The 18,611-nt window shown below is 40.2% G+C and overlaps 1 protein-coding gene across 1 annotated transcript in view; it reads right to left on the reverse strand.

The window, feature by feature from the left end:
• The window catches only part of LOC101570928 (triadin), a 161,728-nt gene that overhangs the window by 78,289 nt on the left and 64,828 nt on the right, over positions 1 to 18,611 (reverse strand). Inside the window, exons 3-4 of the mRNA XM_023714216.1 lie at positions 4,309 to 4,470; positions 3,227 to 3,259 (exon numbers count right to left, since the gene is read on the reverse strand). Of these exons, the coding sequence (XP_023569984.1) occupies positions 3,227 to 3,259; positions 4,309 to 4,470 (195 nt within the window). The remainder of the gene's footprint in view (positions 1 to 3,226; positions 3,260 to 4,308; positions 4,471 to 18,611) is intronic.

Consider the following 18,611-nt stretch of genomic DNA (forward strand, 5'->3'; position numbering starts at 1 on the left):
GTAGAAACTAATATGTTAGAATTTGACAAATTGAAAGCTAAATATCCATGAAGAATATAAAGACATGAGATACTACACGCAATGCCCTTAAGCTACATTACATCTATAACAAAATGAACCATTAAGTAGCATGCAAAAATTTCATGTGGATTGACAATTTACTTAGTAATCCATCCTGCAACCTAGCCACTAGAAGACTGGACTATTTTTCCAAATCAAATTAGAACAGCAATCATCACCTATAAATAGCAAGGAGGTAAAATTCTTATTTTTAAGAACAAAAATTATTAGGCAAAAGATGATTTAAATAAATTTAAATCAAGTTGATTTAAATAAAATGCCTTAGGTAGGCACAGGGCAGTTGAATAGAAAATGTAGCCTGCAAAATTAGGTTATATAAAATCATTAAATATTCCATGTACACAAATAGAATATTAATGATTATTTAGATGGCAGAAAAGTAAAATTTTAGCCATGTCGGCCCCACCCATGAGACTCGCTGAGAAGGCAAATGAGACTGGGCATGGTGGTGTGCACCTGTAATCCCAACACTTGGCAGGCTGTAAACAGGAGTATCACTGTGTGTCCGATCTAGTAGTGAGACCCTGAACACCCTGTAGACCCTTCCCTAAAATACAGAAAAAAAAGAAAAAATTTAAAGAGATTATCACTCTATATTATTAAGTATTATGGCCTATACTCAAAATTTTAAATATAAAAGAACTCACAGTAAGAGAAGAAACTATAACATCTCTTCTACAACAATAATATTAAAAGTATAACTTTCAATGCAGAATACGTATAATAAATGTTTTATAAACTGTTACAAACTGCTTTAAAACTTACATTGCCTCTGTAAGTTTACTGAAAGAAAAGTTTGTACATAAAAACAATAATTATAAGAAAACACATGTCAGTCAGTCACTTTGCAACTACTGTTTATCATTATATAGTTTTTGAATCCAAGATAATAATACATATTTCCTTCAATGCTCATTTTAAATATAACATTGTCAATACTTCCAGTAAGAAAATATATTCAATGTTTTAAGATAATTCTTAGCCCCATTTCAAGTATGTGCTTCTTCAAAATACTATTTCTCATAATTTTCAAACACATATCCTTTCTTAGATTATTTTGGCTAATAAGTATTACTGACACTAAAAAACAGTATTCTAAACAACTACTTTAGAGATTTTTTTGATTTAATGAATCGAAGGAGTAATTTATTTTATTTTATTATTTTTTAATGAATTTAGGACAGAGTCTACAGGGTCTACAGGGTCTCACTCCACAGATCAGACACATAGTGATCCTCCTGTTTTCAGCCTCCCAAGCACTGGCATTACAGGTGTGTGCCACCATGCCCAGTCTCCATTGTCCTCTCACCACAACCCGGGAGGGCACACTGGGGCTCAAACCCTGGCCTCTGTGCTCTGCCGAAGCATAAGGCAGTAATTTAAACAAAATAGTCCCACAACTTTTTTTGATTTGCAATGTATAATAGCCTTTACACAGGAGTTTATTTTAAAATAATTCCAAAGGAAAATTCAAATCAAGAGTCCTGGCATGATGGCTCAGCGGACTAACCATCTGCTTTGGCAAGCGCAGGGACAAAGGTCTGATCCCCAGTCCCACATGCAGCGCTGGCCCTCCCCCTGGAGGGCACTGAGCCAGCGACCAAGTCCAGGCATGGTAGTGCACACCTGTAGTCCCAGTGCTGGGAAGGCTGAAAGCAAGAGGATTACTGAGTCTGAGCTGCACAGTGAGACCCTATACCAAATACATAAATGAACAAAAGGAATGAAAATTCAAATAAAAAAGAAAGATCATTAAAAGACACACACCACTTTCTGGAGAATGCAACCTCATATCTTCTTGTAGGGTTCAATTTGCAAGTACATGAGAACACATTTGCCCCTGTGTTGTCCTCTCCCATTTCCAAATGAAATAAGCATATATAGGAGCTGTAATTTCTAGACAATGACTGGTAGCTCATTAGCTTGAAGTACAAAACCAGCTCTAGAAGGAGTGCTTATGCGATCCACAAGTTTGCAGATGAACCCAGGATGCGTAGACTGGAACGTGATGGCTCAATTCTCTCTTCGGTTCTCATCCTGTAGCTGTGGGTCAGGACAAGGTCATCCCACAGAGCTTCGCTAGCACATTCACCTGTGCTTGGCTTTGCCACTTCCAAATCCCGCTAGGTCAGCTCTTGGTGGTCATTTTGTTTTTGTCACACGTAATGCACAATCACACTTCACAAAGGACTATGTCCTGCATGGATATTATCCCACCTACTAGGGCAGTCACTGGCAAGGCTGAAGCCACAGGCTAGGTCCTAAGTCTGAGTGCACCTTGGTCTTAGGCATGGGGAAAAAAGCCAGCCTTGTCTCAGGAGCAGCAGGTGTAAGAACCTGCTAGGCCTGCAGAGTAACTGAAGCAACACAGTTTTGTCAGGTCAGGTAGTGCTGGTTGGCTTCTGTCTCACGCCCCAGAATGGCGCCTTTGCTGCCCATCACCCCACCCACATGATAGCTTTTGTTCTTTTCTTTAAAATTCCTACCCCCCCCCCCGCCCCGAGGTCCTTGTGAGTAGCTGAGCCCTTCTGTCCTAGATCTGTTTCCCAACTTTAGGATCATGATCACTCCACGCAGCCCCTGCAGCCCTGGCTGTGCAGAAGCCTTCTGCACCCCAGGCAGGCAGGCCTGGAGACGCCACCCTCAGGGGACACGATGCCCAGTGACTGATGTCCCTTTGCCTCCTAGGTATTGTCCTCTGTGGTATTTCAACTATTGTGAACCACAATCATCCCCTAAAATGTCAGAAAAATAAGACCGCCAAAAATATGAAAAGGGATAAGCACGAAAATGAAAATCAATAGATCTGGCCACAGTGGGAAAAAAGATCACTGGGGTCATCGCATTCTGAGCTCTTTCCATTGCCCCAGGAATGTCTGGTTATTCCTGAAATCCCTGGATTCTTTTACTGCTTTCGGTTTGGATGAACTTGCATGAATCTACCAAAGAAATCCATGTAACAATAAATGGATTTAAAAATGTGGGTCCCTTTATTAGAAGGAACCAAACACTTTTCCATAAGTATAGATTGTGATCTAATTATTAAACCCACATTGATATCAATGGTAAATTAAGAAGACTATATTTGAAATATAATGTGAAAATTAACATTAGTAAGAAAAATTATTATTTAAAAACAACCAACCTTTTTTTTTCAAGGGTGGCTCCTCTATTTCTCCTAGACCAAGACAAAATTATAAATTAGAATTTTTACATAGCATGACAAGGCTTTACTATTTAAACATATTTTCTTCTATTTTAAAAATCTATTATTTTTGACATTCATATTTAGTATATTATATTGTTTCCCTAATTTTAAACTCCAAAGTATAACATTGTTCACATACATTTATTTGAGATAGCTTCACTTTTTGAGGCTAATAAAATTGTGGCAAAGGTCCAAGTTATACATTATTGGTCATTTATCAAATTAATTTCAGTTTCTCTTGCTCATCCTGACTTCTTGCTGGAGCCAAAACAAATATAAATTTGGACAAAGACATAGCAGGTGCTCAAATAGTAAGAGTTTTCTGTTAGCCAAGGTTGAATACATAATCTCTGAGGATTAAAATGTCACTTAAAAGACAGAATCATGGTGCTTTGCTCTTTTCACACCCATTCAATGGAAACTTATTTACGGCTTAAATTTGATATTTCCTTGTAGTCATCAATGTGTAAAAGAGAACATACACATGAACTGTGTAATTGTTTAAGTGTTTAAAATACATTATATCACTTTACATCTTCATTTGCCTCAAAATTCATTCTTTTGAGTATCCTGTTAGCAGCGCTGCTTCTGGCTATTGGACTCTGAAGATGACTCATGTATAAAATATTTATATGCATTTTTAGTGTCACTGTTTTTATTTCAATCGTATTACAGATAAGCTTGAAATCTAGATAACATTTTTCTTATGTGCAAAAATATGAGCGTTTGTTGTGGGTTTATAGTGTACATAATGACTCCCTTTATTATCATGGTACCATAGTGGGGACATTTAATGTTGGCATCTTTGCCCCGATGATGGATAAGCTCCAAGACGAAGATGCAACAGAGACCAATGCACTGCATCTGGAAGCCTACTGAAATGCTCAGTGCACTCAGAAGGGTACTCATTCTGGCTTAGCCTGGCCTGAGTGCTCTTTTGCAGTAAGACCCAAGCAGGTCCCTGGAGGGCATATCTCATGCTGGTCCTAGCAGCGAGAGATGCCTCCACGCCTCTGTACCTTTATCAATGTCCTCTTCCCCGTCTTCCTCTTCTTCATCGCCATCAGATGAGATGATGTCAGATAGCAGAGAAAAGAAGCCATAGATACAGTCTGTGGTTTCCTCAACAGCGTCGTGGACTAGTTTTAAAGGATCTGATCCGATCTTGGCAATAGAACTTGCTGGAAATAATTCAAAACAAAAAGTTCACAATTACCCTCAAAGAAACTCCGAACTTTCTTCCTGATTTTCATGTAAACATTTCTCAGTTGGAAAACTGAAAATTTCTGCCAGGTATTAAAACACTAAAGCGCCTTCTCAGGCAGACTCAGAGACTGGGGTTCATTCCTGGGGTGCCATGCGGGCCCCGCCCCTGAGGTGCACTGAGATGACGATTGAGACTGGGAGTGGTGGCGCGTGCCTGTAATCACAGCACTTGGGAGGGTGAGAACAGGGGGATCATTAGGAGCCCCATCTGTGTAGTGAGATCCTGTAGACTCTACTAAATATGTTAAAAAAATTAAAACGATACCTTGCTATGGTTTGCATATGATGTAAATTAAAAATAACATAGGCCAAATAGCAGAATAAAGCGCTTGCGAGCAGGCACAGTTAAAGTGCCTGTGAATAGACACAGGGGCTGGGGGTTCGATCCCCAGGCCCGCTGTGCTGGCCCCACCCCCAGGGTGCGCTGCGACTGCAATTGACACTGGGTGTGGTGGCTTGCACGTGTAATCCCAGCTCTTAGGAGGCTGTAAACAGGTGGATCACTATGAGTCTGATCCAGTAGTGAGACCCTGAACACCCTGTAGACCCTTCCCTAAAATACAAAAACAAGGAAAAAACTAGAAGTTGCTAGAAACACTGTTGCACTAAACAGTACAGAATTACCAAGAAATAACAGTCTTTAACAAGCCTATACTCAGGATAGGGAAAAATTAGGAATCATCAAAATAGTTTATACTTTTATTGCGCAGGCTGCAAATAAACCCTGAACTATAAGTGTTCATGAATGAGAGCAGTCATGGCCAACCCATGTTGTCCTTTGCGGGGTCACAGAGAAGGTGGCTGTAGATTTTCATAGAGCAACAAGTAGACAAAAGTAGCTACACATGTATGAGGACTGACTAGTCCATTACTATTTGTGATATATTTGGAAAAATCTGGAAGCTAAATACAATTAGGTTGATCTTTATTAGACCTGTTGATTTAAAATTGAGCTCAGTAGTATAGTTGAATAGAGTCAGCACTCAAAAATCAATAGCCTTCCTATCCACTAACAACAAAGGCTCTGAGAGGAAAATTAGGGCAACAACTCCTTTCACAGTAGCAACCAAAAATGAAATAACTTGGGAGTCAATCTAACAAAGGAAGTGAAAGACCTATCATTGAAACTTACAGTTCTCTGAAAAAGGACATTGAGGAGCATTTCAGAAAATAAAAAGATAGCCCTTGCTCTTGGGTAGTAAGAACCAGTATAGTGAAAATGGCCATACTCCCAAAATTGTTATACAGATTTAGTGCTATTCCAATCAAAATACCATTAGCATAACTCACAGAACTAGAGAAAAAACTTCTAAAATTCATCTGGAAACAGAAGAGGCTTAGAATAGCAAAGGCAATCCTAAGCAACAAAAGCAAGGCAGGGGGCATCAATACCTTGAAATTTTACCATGGAGCTGCTGTGATAAAAACAGCATGCTACTAGGAAAAAAAAAAGCAGACCTGAGGATCAGTGTAACAGATGAGCAGACGCAGACACAACTCCAAAGACACTCAGACACCTTATCTTTGACACAGAGGCCAAGTACATGCACTGGAAGGAAGACAGCCTCTAAACTGTGGTGCTGGAAACACTGGGTTTCTATATGCTGAAGGCTAAAATTAGACCCATGTCTATCACCATGCACTAAACTAAAACAGAAATGGATCAAAATCTAAATACTAAAACAGCAACACTGAATTTGCTGGAAGAGAAAGAACTCTTGAAGATGCTAATGTAAGCAAAGACTTCATGAGCAAAACCGTATTAACACAGAAAATGCAATGAAGAATCAACAACTGGGATCTAATCCTATTAAAAAGCTTTTGCGCAGCACATGAAATCACCAAGAGTGAAGGGAAACCTACAGAGTGGGAAAAATTTCAGCCAGTTGTCCTGCAGACAAAGGAATAATATTTTTTCCTCATTTAAAAAAGTATTTTAGATGTTCAGATAATCCCTCCCCTCAGTGTATCTACAATATCAGAATTATGCCAATGTATCATGTCAGGTAAAGGTTAAGGACTCCAAAATCAGGCTTCTACTCTAATTGAGATAGGAAATCATGAGAAGGCTTCAGTTGGAGGATTGAAGGGCTTTAATTCATGAAGCTTTTGGATCTGTATTAAGGATTACAATGGTGTCTGACTGGAAACAGAAGACAACAAGGGACCTAATGATGTAATTCAGAAAACAGATGGTAGTTTGTACCAGGCCTGCAACAGTGTGCATGGTGAAGCGATGTGGTGGGATCCAGAGTACATTTCAATAACAGCGTCTGCTCTCACTGAAGCAGAGATCAGGGTACCCCCCAGGGCTCCAGATGTTAGCAGCTGGAAGGGTAGAAGCAGCATCTACTGAGAAGGCAGAATCCCAGAGAGAAGCAGTTGTTATTTCAGAGATGGAGTTTGGAGTAAAAATATTACCTGACTTTGACAGTTCTCAGACTGACTCTGGGAAGCAGATGTGTGTGATGTGCTGTAGCCCTTTGGATCAGTCTCCAGGATTGTGGAGGAAAACTTCCTGGAAACAGGAAGCTGGGAGTAAACAAAGGATGGAGGGCATTCAAAGCCATGACACAGAATGTGATCACCAAAGGAGGAGCGAGAGGAGCACTTCACTGTTCAGAAGATACAGAGAGCAGGGAGAGGGGAGCAACCAGCAATGACTCCTAGGAGGGAGACACGGCAGGCAGTGAGGAGAAGAAGGACCAAGGCAGTAAAGCATCAGCTGGGCCTGGGGGAGCAAGCCTGTAACCCCAGCACTCAAGAGGATGAAGCAGGAGGATCCTTGTGAGACTGAGGCCAGCTTGGGCTACAAAGTGAGCTCAAGGTCAGCCTGAGCTGCATAGTGAGATCTTGAGATTATGTCTAAGACAAAAGGAACAAATACAAAAGCACTAAACGACCTTGAAGATACACAAGGTGATAACTACTGCTATTGTCTTATTTAATCAATTGTTGGTCTTTTCATAAAAGAAAAGGAAAATTTAATAACCTGAAATCATTCCAAGAACAGGGTGACCAAATGGCCAGTGTGGCTGATAGGTCAAGAAGCTGATGGAGAGGATTTGGCTTGTGGACTTTTACTAGTAAGGATGCGGCGAGGGCCTGCAAAGGGCAGAGCCATGGCCCCCACTCGGCACCAAATGCGAAGGGTCAGAGGCAGGGGCTGCACTTCACTGTGTGGGATGGAGACTGAAGGGTACTGACCAGGCACTGGGCGGCACTCTCTCTTAGCACTGTTATGATGCCAAGGGTAGTCTTCGCTTTGCACTGATGTGTGGAAGGGCTTAGAGAGAGGACAGACGCTACGAGACAGCATGTTCCTGAGGAGAATTTTAATGTTATGCTGTGCTCCCTCTGGGGGCTTGGGAGGGCACCCAGGTCATCCATGACCCTAAATTACAGCACGTGAGGTTCAGGCTAGCCCACCTATCTGTCACTGAAATGTGCCTTCTGTCCTAACACTCACTTTTACTGTGTTCTTGAGAGTTTCATGTGGGGAAAAGATAGTCTGAATGGTGAGATTAAACCCTCGAGAAAAGTAATGAGACAGAACTTTATAATTGCAATTGAGAATTTGAAAAGAATTGTATGCAAGGACGGGGATTGTATTGGCAGCATTAAAAGCACTTTTAGCACTAATGCAGCTTATATCTAGTGGAAGAGAAGTGCAAATGGGGTTTTGATGATTGTAAAAGATGGAGACTCTTTTCTCCTTCCTGTTCTTCCTAAGTGTGAACTGAGAAACTTAACAATAAAATCCAATAAAAATTATCAGTTTAATTACACTTAAGCTTAAAAACATTCCCTGTACCTAAGATGTGTATGTATGCATGTGTGTGTGTGTGGGGGGGTGCAGCCTGGCTCTTGTGCAGTGGAATATTGTCTAATCAGATTTTTTTCATCAAAGCAATGTTGCTGACTTGATGCAGGTTCTGATCTCAATAACATGGATGACGTCTTTAAAAATCTAAACATGTACGTGCATATTCAAGCAAGCTAGTAGTCCTGAAACTGATGGACATTCCTCTTTCAGAACTGATGTCTAAACCATGTCAACATGAAAATATTATACAAGGCAACTAAAACTTTTCTCTATGCCTTCTTTGAAGAGATACGGAGACAATTATACTTACTGTTTATGATTCTTTGAGTCAATATGTACATAATTCTGATAAATATATACATAACAGAAATAACAGTAATCAGGCAACGTTCTAAGATTATGTATATGCTCACAATAATACAATAAAGTAGATGCATTATTGTATTCCTTTTTAAGTCTAATAAAAACATTAATTTTAAAAATATGTCCATATTTATAGAGAGCATAAGTTACCGAGTCATATTTTGCAGGCCTGTTTAGGAGAAAGGTCTTAATTACTCTGTGATACGCCTTCAATCAAACAAAAACATGAATTCACAATTGTTTCTACGATATGACATTGGATCTGCAAATTCTAGGAGGGGATTTCCTTCTCCTAAACATGAGAAACTTTGCTCCCCCAGGAAGATAAAGTCTTCTGCTGCTTCAATTGTCTTGTAACTGTGAGGACAGTAGCTCATTGAGGAAGGCAAGGTTAAAATTGAAAAACTGTATCTCAGTTCATGATGACATTGCTGAGGCCTTAAATCACAGAATCTTGGAATAACCACTGTCCCAGCACTTCTGTAACATAAGACATGGTTCTCAATGTGTAAGTCACTTAATCCTACATTTCTTTTATTAAAAGAGAATAAAAAAATGATAAAAAACAGAAATAATACAGAATTTCAAAGAACAATATGATAGGAATTCAACAATGACTGTTACATTGCATATTGTGGTCTTCAAAGCAGTTGTTCCGATTACCAGATATAACCATGTAAAATTGGTCAAAAATATTTAAGCATTAAGTTTTCCTTTCTATAAGCCAATAGAAATTATGGAAAAATCCACCACTATATACAGGGTAAATGGCTCTCAGGTGCCTTGTGGTCAATACCTGGATTTTCTCCACCGATAAAAGAATGCCAAGAGACACCATGAAAAGTGAGTTAAATCAGCTTTGTGTTCATCCTTTTTTTGAAGAAAAACTTGTATATATACCAATGTTTCTAAAGGGGACTTCCATGGGGAATCAAATTTGTCATTTTCTCTGCTTTTCTCCTAAAGAACCAAGCCATACTTTCCCTGGTACTTTGATCACCAGTTTTACATTCCTGAAGTTATGTGAGACGCCTCTTCAAACGTCCACAGCCTGAGAAACATCAGAACATAAAGGTCACAAGCAGAAAACATTCATGTCCACCCTCCTACCTAGTGCTGTGCCCAGCTTCCTTGGATCTGGGGACAGAAGGGAAAATAAGAGAGAACAATATAGTGCCCTTATTAAAATTTTGATATTTCACTTTTCATATTTTTTTCCAGAAATTTTGAAAGTTTTAAGTACTTGCATTCAAGTACTGTTAGTATCTGAGATTTTCGGATGCCTCACATTGTGCTCACAAGGAGCGGCTCCCCTCCTCACCTCTGTCATCCCAGTTCTTCTCCCAGCTAAGAGCTGCCACGTGCTACTGAGGAAAGCCACGCACAGGACACAGCATTCTGTGGTCCAGGTTGCCCAGCTAGAACCTGCGATGAGAACTACTCTCCTTCCCCTGAGGGTGGTGTGAGTACTGAACCGAAGAATGCTTCAGGCCACAGAGCACAGTGCCGGGTAGTGTGCTGGGGCCGCGGAAGCTGGAAACTGGCCATCGGCCTCCGTGCCTAAAGCAGTCAAGCTACCTCAGTCTTGAGAAGACCATCTTGTCTGGACAAATTTTGCTGTTAGTTGCTAGGCAACTGTGTGTCTGGGGATACTAACTTAAAGGTATAAATGAACAACCTACTGTCATTCTTTGGGTGCTTTGCTAATGAGGCAATGGGCTACCACCTGACCCAGCTCTTGTCCTCTGGTTTATTGTTTTCTCATTCCTGCCACCTTTTGTCCCCAGGATGCACTGAGACACCAACGAGTCTCTACAGTAGTGAGTGCATATCAACATGGAGAAACAACAGTTGATTATATGTCACCCAGGCCTTCTCCACTTTGCTGGGAGTGGTGAAGGGGGCACCGGAGTGCGTGCTCTTGATTTCTCCCAAGGGCTTCTCGTCCTGCACAGCCTGTGTGCCCAGTTTTCCCTGAGGGATTTGAGCCGATCCATGCTAAGAGGGTGAAGCAGGAGCAAGGACAGTGCACGTGGGCCCTGGGCCACTGGCTCCTGTATTCTCTTGCCCAGGGTGGCAGGAACAGGGCTGGGCCCTGGGCATCCCTGGTGATCCTCACCGGTGTCCCCTACAAAGCATAGCACCTGCAGCTGAGCAGGAGAGATAAAAATGTTAAGAATTATGCATGGAGGGCTGGGGAGATAGCTCAGTAGTATAAGTGTTTGCCTGGCAAGCTCAGTGTCCTGAGTTTGATCCCCAGTACCAAAAAAAAAAAAAAACAGGACACTAACAATCATTTAACACAGACAAATGGCATTGCCTCACAAACATGCTACCCACCCCCATGAAATCAGTACTCTCTCACTCTGGATCCTAGCAGAGTCTATAAATCTACACACTGCTTTCATCAGAATGCAAGGACCCAAAAGTGTGTGTCCCATACCTCCTAGAAAAGACTCAGCTCTACACGAGGGTCTGGACAAGGTGAAGATGTGCTCAGATGTTGTGATGATTTCTAAACCAAGAGCAGCTAAAGACCAGTGTGATGGAGATGTGGGTGCCTTGCCCAGGAGACCCCTATGATGAAGTCAACCACATTTTAGGAAGAGATTCTTCTTGGGGATAACTGTTAAGCTCTAACCATCTGCACTATTTTAGCTGTAATATAATCAACATAGTCCTACCACTGCTCTCTAGGTTGTTCTAATTTTGATATATGAAGAAAGTTGTTTCAAAATATGCAGAGGTCAACTTCTACACCTCAAGAAAGTATAATTTTAGGGACTGGGGAGATGGCTTAGTGGAATAAGCACATCCCTGCCAAGCGCAAGGGCCTGAGTTCAATCCCTGGTTCTGCCAAAAAAAAAAAAAAAAAGGTATAATTTTAGATGGCTACCTTTCCTCTTGCTGCTGGTAAGTCCATGGATGTTTGCTTCTGCTGGTGAACTGTGCTTTTGTAGAAATTCAAGCAATTTCTGTTCAAGGTCCTGTTGCTTGAATTTCTGCAAAAATTTGTCTTGCCCTAGAACTTTTTCACTGCCAAACAGGTTCAGATGTGTTTCCACATTTGAATGGTTCCCTCACAGGTAGGAAGACTGGAAATACATGCAGGAAAATAGGACAGAAAGATATTTAAACATCTGAGCGCTGTGTCGGTGCCGGGCTGCAGCCCTGACGGTCTCCGTGGAGTTGACGTTTTCTTAGACTCAGAAGCAGAGCTGCAGGCTGGAGCTCAGTGGGGCCCTTGCCCAGCATGGGCAAGCCCTGGGTTCCCTCCAGAAGCACAAAAACAGAAAAGGAAGGAAAGGAGGCTGAGGGAACACAAATTTGTATGGCACACTCGGAGCCTGGAGTTTGGCAACATTTATAATTTCATAATTGTCAACTATTTCCTAAGGACATATGCTAGAGATGCTCATTTAATTTAATTATTTGTCCAAGAGAGTGCATTTCAAATGAGAATGCCTGACAGGGAGCTGAATGGCTAGAGCTCTCGGCCCTGTTGTTTCCAGTAGAGATTAAAGAGGAAGCAAACAGAAATATGTGCTTTTACACTCACTGGGCAATTCCTCCTCTTCATCAAAACAGTGTTTACTCAGGATGGTTTTAAAGTTTTAAGAGCATCTGGCGTGATGGGGGACACTGCCTTGTGGGATGATCCACTGGGTCTGAGCAGGTTTAGCGTCGTGAGAGCTGCCATCTTTACTTTTTATCACCACCGTGGAGGGGATTTCACCTTCCTACTGTCAAGAGCCTTTTCTCCTCCTTTGACTTTATTGCCTTCTTATTTTCTATTTCATTTGAAATTGAATGTTAAAATAAAAACTAGCAAAATGAAGAACTCATTCAAGGCAGTCAAAGATCTAAGAAATCTTGACACAGCACCTTACTCCTTTATATGTAATCCCGACAATGGATTTGCAACCTGCTAGTGCAGTATGGGAAGGGGCTCACCTGGGATTATGTATCATCCCACTAGTTTTTTCTTGAAAAACATAGACAGACAGGCACGTGTTTGCAATGCTGCTTTCATTCCAGAAATAATGTTTACTATTGTGATATCTAATAAGGCACTTTTGTTTCAACCAAAATAATCCTAATTTCTGACTTTTAAAAGTCTTTTTATGTACTTATTTTGTACAGTTATTTTTTTAAGTCTTTTTATTTGGAACAGGATTCATTTCTGGCTTTTTAAACACATGGCCTTCCCCCCCACCAAAAAAAAATTATATTAAGGTGGCTCATTTCTCAAGAAATGCTGTTTGGTTTTGTTTTATTTATTTATTTATTTATTTATTTATTTATTTAGTGGAACCGGGGACTGAACTGAGGCCCTTGTGCTTGCCAGGCAAGCGCTTATTCTATTGAGCCATCTCCCCAGCCCCTGGTTTTGTTTTAAACAAAATAAAATAAAGCAAATATTTTTGCAAAGCAAAGAAAGAAAAAGAAATGCTGTTGTAGTCTCTTTCAAATTATTTACATGAAAGGAGTTCTTTACACTAGTTGCAGTGACCTGGATAGGGATTTAGGAGGAAATAAGTAAAAGCACCCCCAAGAAAATGGAGAAATAAAAGGGAGTGAAAATTAAGTGCAACTGCGATAGCTCATTTATCATGTTGAACTACTTCCTTTCTGGTACATAATAGTCTATCCAGGATCCACATATGGACGAAAGTATAGACTTTAAGGTATGTTGGAACATTTCTTTGAAATTGAATATGTAGGCTAACGGAATTTTGCATTTATTTAACAAAATGAATTTGCAAAAAAAAAACCAAAAAAACAGCTGTGAGATCAATTAGCTTCAGACGGGACCGTTAGGTTATAGATTAATTTGTTCAGTGCTTCCATAGAGCATCTCTCAGATGCTACTGTAAAGAGAAAGACCCATTTTCATGTATTTAAGTTATGTCTTCTTTTACAAGTGAGTGAATACCAGGGCTTTGCCATACCCAAGACCCCAAGACTAGATGTTACTCTTTTAGGTAGGACACTGAAGAAGAACAACTCATACTTGCCAGGAGTTGTCAAGTTATTTCACTTTAAAACCACATTTTTTAATAGATTTTCATTCAGTGACATTATTCGCATACAGGCCACATGGGGCGGAGCTCCCCAAGAGTGGATTATCTTATTGCTGAGGAATGCTCCTCAGTCACTAGGAATCTGGATGAATAAAATACCCATGCTGCCTCTACCAGTCATGTGACTGGGAAGATCTCTGTTACAAAAACCTTAAACAGAGTGTGACTTCCTTTTCTACCCAAGTACAGAGTAAATGAGAAGTGTTCTTTTTTTTTTTTTTTTTTTTTTTCATTTAACAAACACTCCTGTTCAAGGGGGATTTGATTTTTTTTAATTTTAATTTTATTTTATTGAGAAACAAACATCAATGAGACAGTTTCAAAACTGATTAATAGGTCAGTTTCAATAACTAATACTCAAGGGGGAGTTGAGAGTGACAGGGAACTAAAGAAAAATAGGGAAGATTGTACTCGAAAAGCGCTAACAAATGATAGAATCACAACAGAGTCCAATATTTATAACAATAAAAAATTTTGCAGTGTGATGGAAGAGCAAATAAATCAAAGTGACCTTAAAAAGTCCCTTCAAATCTTTAAAAATATAAATATTTAATACTTGTCCTGAAAAATCAGGTTTAGAGGTTTTAAAAATTGACAATATGGCCAGGTTGGGGCAATTTAACTATTGGGTAACAAAGTTTTGGGCGTCAGTATTACTATCACAACTACAAAATCAATTCTTTTTATGTACACAACACTGTTGACATTCGTCATGCAAGAATATTAAGAAAAACTAAACTATATTCTATGTATTTATTTAGTTATTTATTTTGGCGGAACCGGGGATTGAACTCAGGCCCTTGCACTTGCCAGGGAAGCACTTATTCCACTGAGCCATCTCCCCAGCTCTGAAAAACTAAACTATATTTTAACAGAACATATTATATCAGGAGGCAGCTAATGTTAGTGTTGTTTAATATTGACATGATGAAAAATGTCTTAATGTTTTGCTCATTATTTTTTTTTTTTACTGTGGTGGTAATAAAATTTTGACAGTCTTACCCATTTTGTTTGAGGGATGTTTGGGAAATTTCTGATTTAAATTAGAAGCAGAGAGTGGGGGAAGCTGTGGGGGGGGGGAAGAGAGAGAGAGAGAGAGAGAGAGAGAGAGAGAGAGAGAGAGAATCAATCCTTGGAGTACATTAGTACATGAAGAGTTGTCCTCTACATACAGATAAGCAATTATTTTTTTACTATCAAGACAATTTTCAAATACAAAGTACAGTGCATAGTGCTGAGAACCTCAGCTTCCCACAGTGTATCATTCAGAGTTTGATCAGTGCAGCAGAATCACTAGCAATTATAGCTAACAAGAGGTGAGGATGTTATGTTATGAGGATTTCACCTTCAATAACGAATAAAGTTTCCGGAAAATAAAGAAGCACAAAGTTTAGACCTGAGCTTCCGGTGGGGCTGGGCCTGGGCCTGGGGCAGAAGCAGTGGCACTGGGGGATGCAGGAGGCGGATGGAGGTAAAGGTTATCCAGGGGCCAGGTCAGCTTCGCCGTGGACCCTGCCCTACCTTAGCGCAGGGACCTCCAACCTTTCCTTCAGCCCCGGGGCTGGCGTCTGCCTGGCAGAGAGAGAGGCTGCCCTCATTCCTGAGCGACCCTGTGCCTGCAGGGAGGATGAGGCTGGACACATCTGGCAGGACCTGGGCAGTGGCTGCCACAGCTGCTGCCCTGGCCTGGAGGAGGCCACCTGAGGAGCGACTGTGCGCACAGCACCGCGGTGTGTGGAGACCTAAGTGCAGGCGCGAGTCCTCGCCAGCTGTCTGCTCTCGAGTCGGCCCTCTGCAATGCCTCTTGCTCACAGCAACCCAGAACCCACAAGGACACACTTCTGAAGCCACCACCATCCCCAGAGTGACATAGATCCCTTGGTCTCATGAAGTAGGGCTATTTTAACCATGTTGGTTATTCTTCCTTTTCCCCTACATTTTTTGTTTCCTTTTTCTAGTTTGTCACATATTTAGAAGTAGACCCTAGATGCATGAATCCTTAATTTCACATCATCACATACATCAATATACATGTTTAGTGCATAAGGACTTTTTGATAGGTTTGTGCTCCTGGTGCAAAAATGTCCAACGTAAAGTTTGCACCTTTCTCTTGTCACGTCTGGAGTCGACTGCTTCTTGTGGGAATCCTTGATCTTTTGCTGGGGAATGATATTGGAGACTACACCGTGTGGCGAAGGTGCTCATTGTGTTCAGCTGCCATTGCTTCTGTGCTTTTTAGCTGGAGCCAAAATTATGGTATTTCAAGCACCATATGTTCACACCATTTTGAAATAAAATTTAAGAGCACAGACTTTCCTCTCAATTGCTTTGCTTTTCTAAACTCTTTTCTCATGTTGAAAAATCTTGATTATTAATGATTTAATTACTGTCTATACAGTATACCAATGACAATTTCAAATGAAATGATGTCACCACAATTACTAAGAGCAAAATGAGTAAGCGGTGTATTAGACATCTGTTAATTTTATGTTTTGTTCTCACACTATGTCACGCTAGGGACAGAGACCCAGAATTCTTTCAAAGTCATTGAAAGTCACTATTTTCTGTGGCTAAGCTATAAGTTGACACACTTAATTTTGTTTCACTGTGTCATCAAATTTTCATGATAACTTTTCCTTTTTAAAAAATATAAGAAAATTTATAAATTTCTTAAGTCAGCAATATATAAGGAAAGTTCTGCTCTCATCCCATTTATCTGTGCTGCTACCTTCCTTTCTTGATAGTTACCTCCTGCTGTTAGCTGGGGTTCAGCCGTCTGCTGTCCTGCATACATATCTGTATGCAAAGAAAGCCACCTAGAATTTTCTGCAAAAAATAATAAACTAAGATTTCCAGTGTTTAGTGGTCTTGCTTCAGGATGAAAAGGAGGAAGAGGAAAGGTGCAAAAGATGGAAAGAAAGCATTCAGCCATGGAAATGGTGTTGGCAAATGAACAGGAGTTCGGGGTGCAAGCAAGAGTTTACACTCAGTCTATCAGGGGCCAGCCAGATCGCTCAGAGGACTAAAGCACTTGCTTAGGTCGAGCACAATGGCTGGGATTCGATGACCCAGAAAGCTGTGCCATCCTCATCACCAGGGTGCACTGAGGAGGCAATTGGGACTGGGCGTGGTGGCACATGCCTGTAATCCTAGCGCTCTGGAGGCTGAACACAGGAGAATCACTATGAGTCCAATCTACGCAGTGAGACCCTGTAGAACCTGCAGACCCTGTACCAAATACATTAAAAAATAAAGAAGAGTTCACAGTCAAGAGACATTGAACAAGTTGAATAGATCTTTTTGATCACTGAATTCTACAGACAAAGAAAAGTCCAAGTCCTGAAAGATTCACAGCTGAATTATACAAGAAATTTACAGAAGGTAAAATCCCTATACTCCTTAAACACTTTGATGAAATTAAAAAGGAAGCAATCCTTCCAAAATCATTCCTGGAGGCAAGTATTATACTGATACCCAAACCAGGGAAAGATGCAACTAAGAAAGAGAACTACAGGACAATCTCCCTCATTAACATAGATGCAAAAATCCTCAATAAAATCTTAGCAAATAGAATACAGCAAATCATCAAGATTATACACCATGACAAGGTAGGATTCATCCCAGGGATGAAGGATGGTTCAATATGTGCAAATCTATCAATGTAATATACTATATCAATAGAGCCAAATCTAAAAAACCACATGATCATTTCAATTGATACAGAAAAAGCTTTTGACAAAGTCTGACACTCATTCATGCTCAAAGTCCTACAGAAAATTGGAATAGATGGCCTCTACTTCAATCTCTTAAAAGCCATCTATGACAACCCAATGGCTAACATAATTCTAAGTGGAGAAAAACTGAAATCTTTGCTCTCAGATCTAGTACAAGACAAGGATGTCCTCTGTCACCACTCCTATTCAACATTGTTCTGGAATCATTAGCTAGAGCCATTAGACAAGAGAAAGAAATAAAAGAAATAAAAATAGGTAAAGAAGAAGTTAAATTATTATTATTTGCAGATGACATGATACCTTATTGAAAGACTCGAAATACTCCATGAAGAAGCTACTAGAATTAATATAAACATTCAGTAGCATAGCAGGTTACAAAGTCAATACCCAAAAGTCAATAGCATTCCTCTACACAGATAACAAACACACTGAAAGGTAAATTATACAAACAATACTTTTGCAATAGCACCACAGAAAATGAAATACCTTGGAATTAATCTAACTAAAGAAGTCAAAGATCTTTTCAAGGAAAATTACAGTACTCTGAAAAAGAGATCATAGAGGATTTCAGAAAATGGACAAATATTCCCTGCTCCTGGACAGGAAGAACTAACATTGTGAAGATGGCCATATTCCCAAAATTGCTGTACAGATTTAATGCAATCCCTATCAAACTACCACCAACATACATCACAGACCTAGAGAAATCATTCCTCAAATTTATTTGGAACCAGAAAAGACCTAAAATAGCAAAGGCATCCTGGGCAACAAAGACAAGGCAGGAGGCATTACAATTCCTGATGTGAAATTATACTACAAAGCTAATGTGATAAAATCAACATGGTCCTGGCAACAAAATAGACCTGAGGTTCAGTGGAATAGACTAGAAGATGCTGAAGCCTATACGAATACTCTCAGCCACCTCGTCTTAGACAAAGAGGCCAAATATGCTCACTGGAAGAAAGATAGCTTCTTTAATAAATGGTGCTGGAAAAACTGACTTTCTACATGCCGAAAACTAAAACTTGACCCAGGTCTATCACCATGCA

The sequence above is a fragment of the Octodon degus genome, unplaced genomic scaffold (assembly GCF_000260255.1).
Source record: "Octodon degus isolate 3935 unplaced genomic scaffold, OctDeg1.0 scaffold00034, whole genome shotgun sequence".
NCBI lineage: Eukaryota > Metazoa > Chordata > Mammalia > Rodentia > Octodontidae > Octodon > Octodon degus.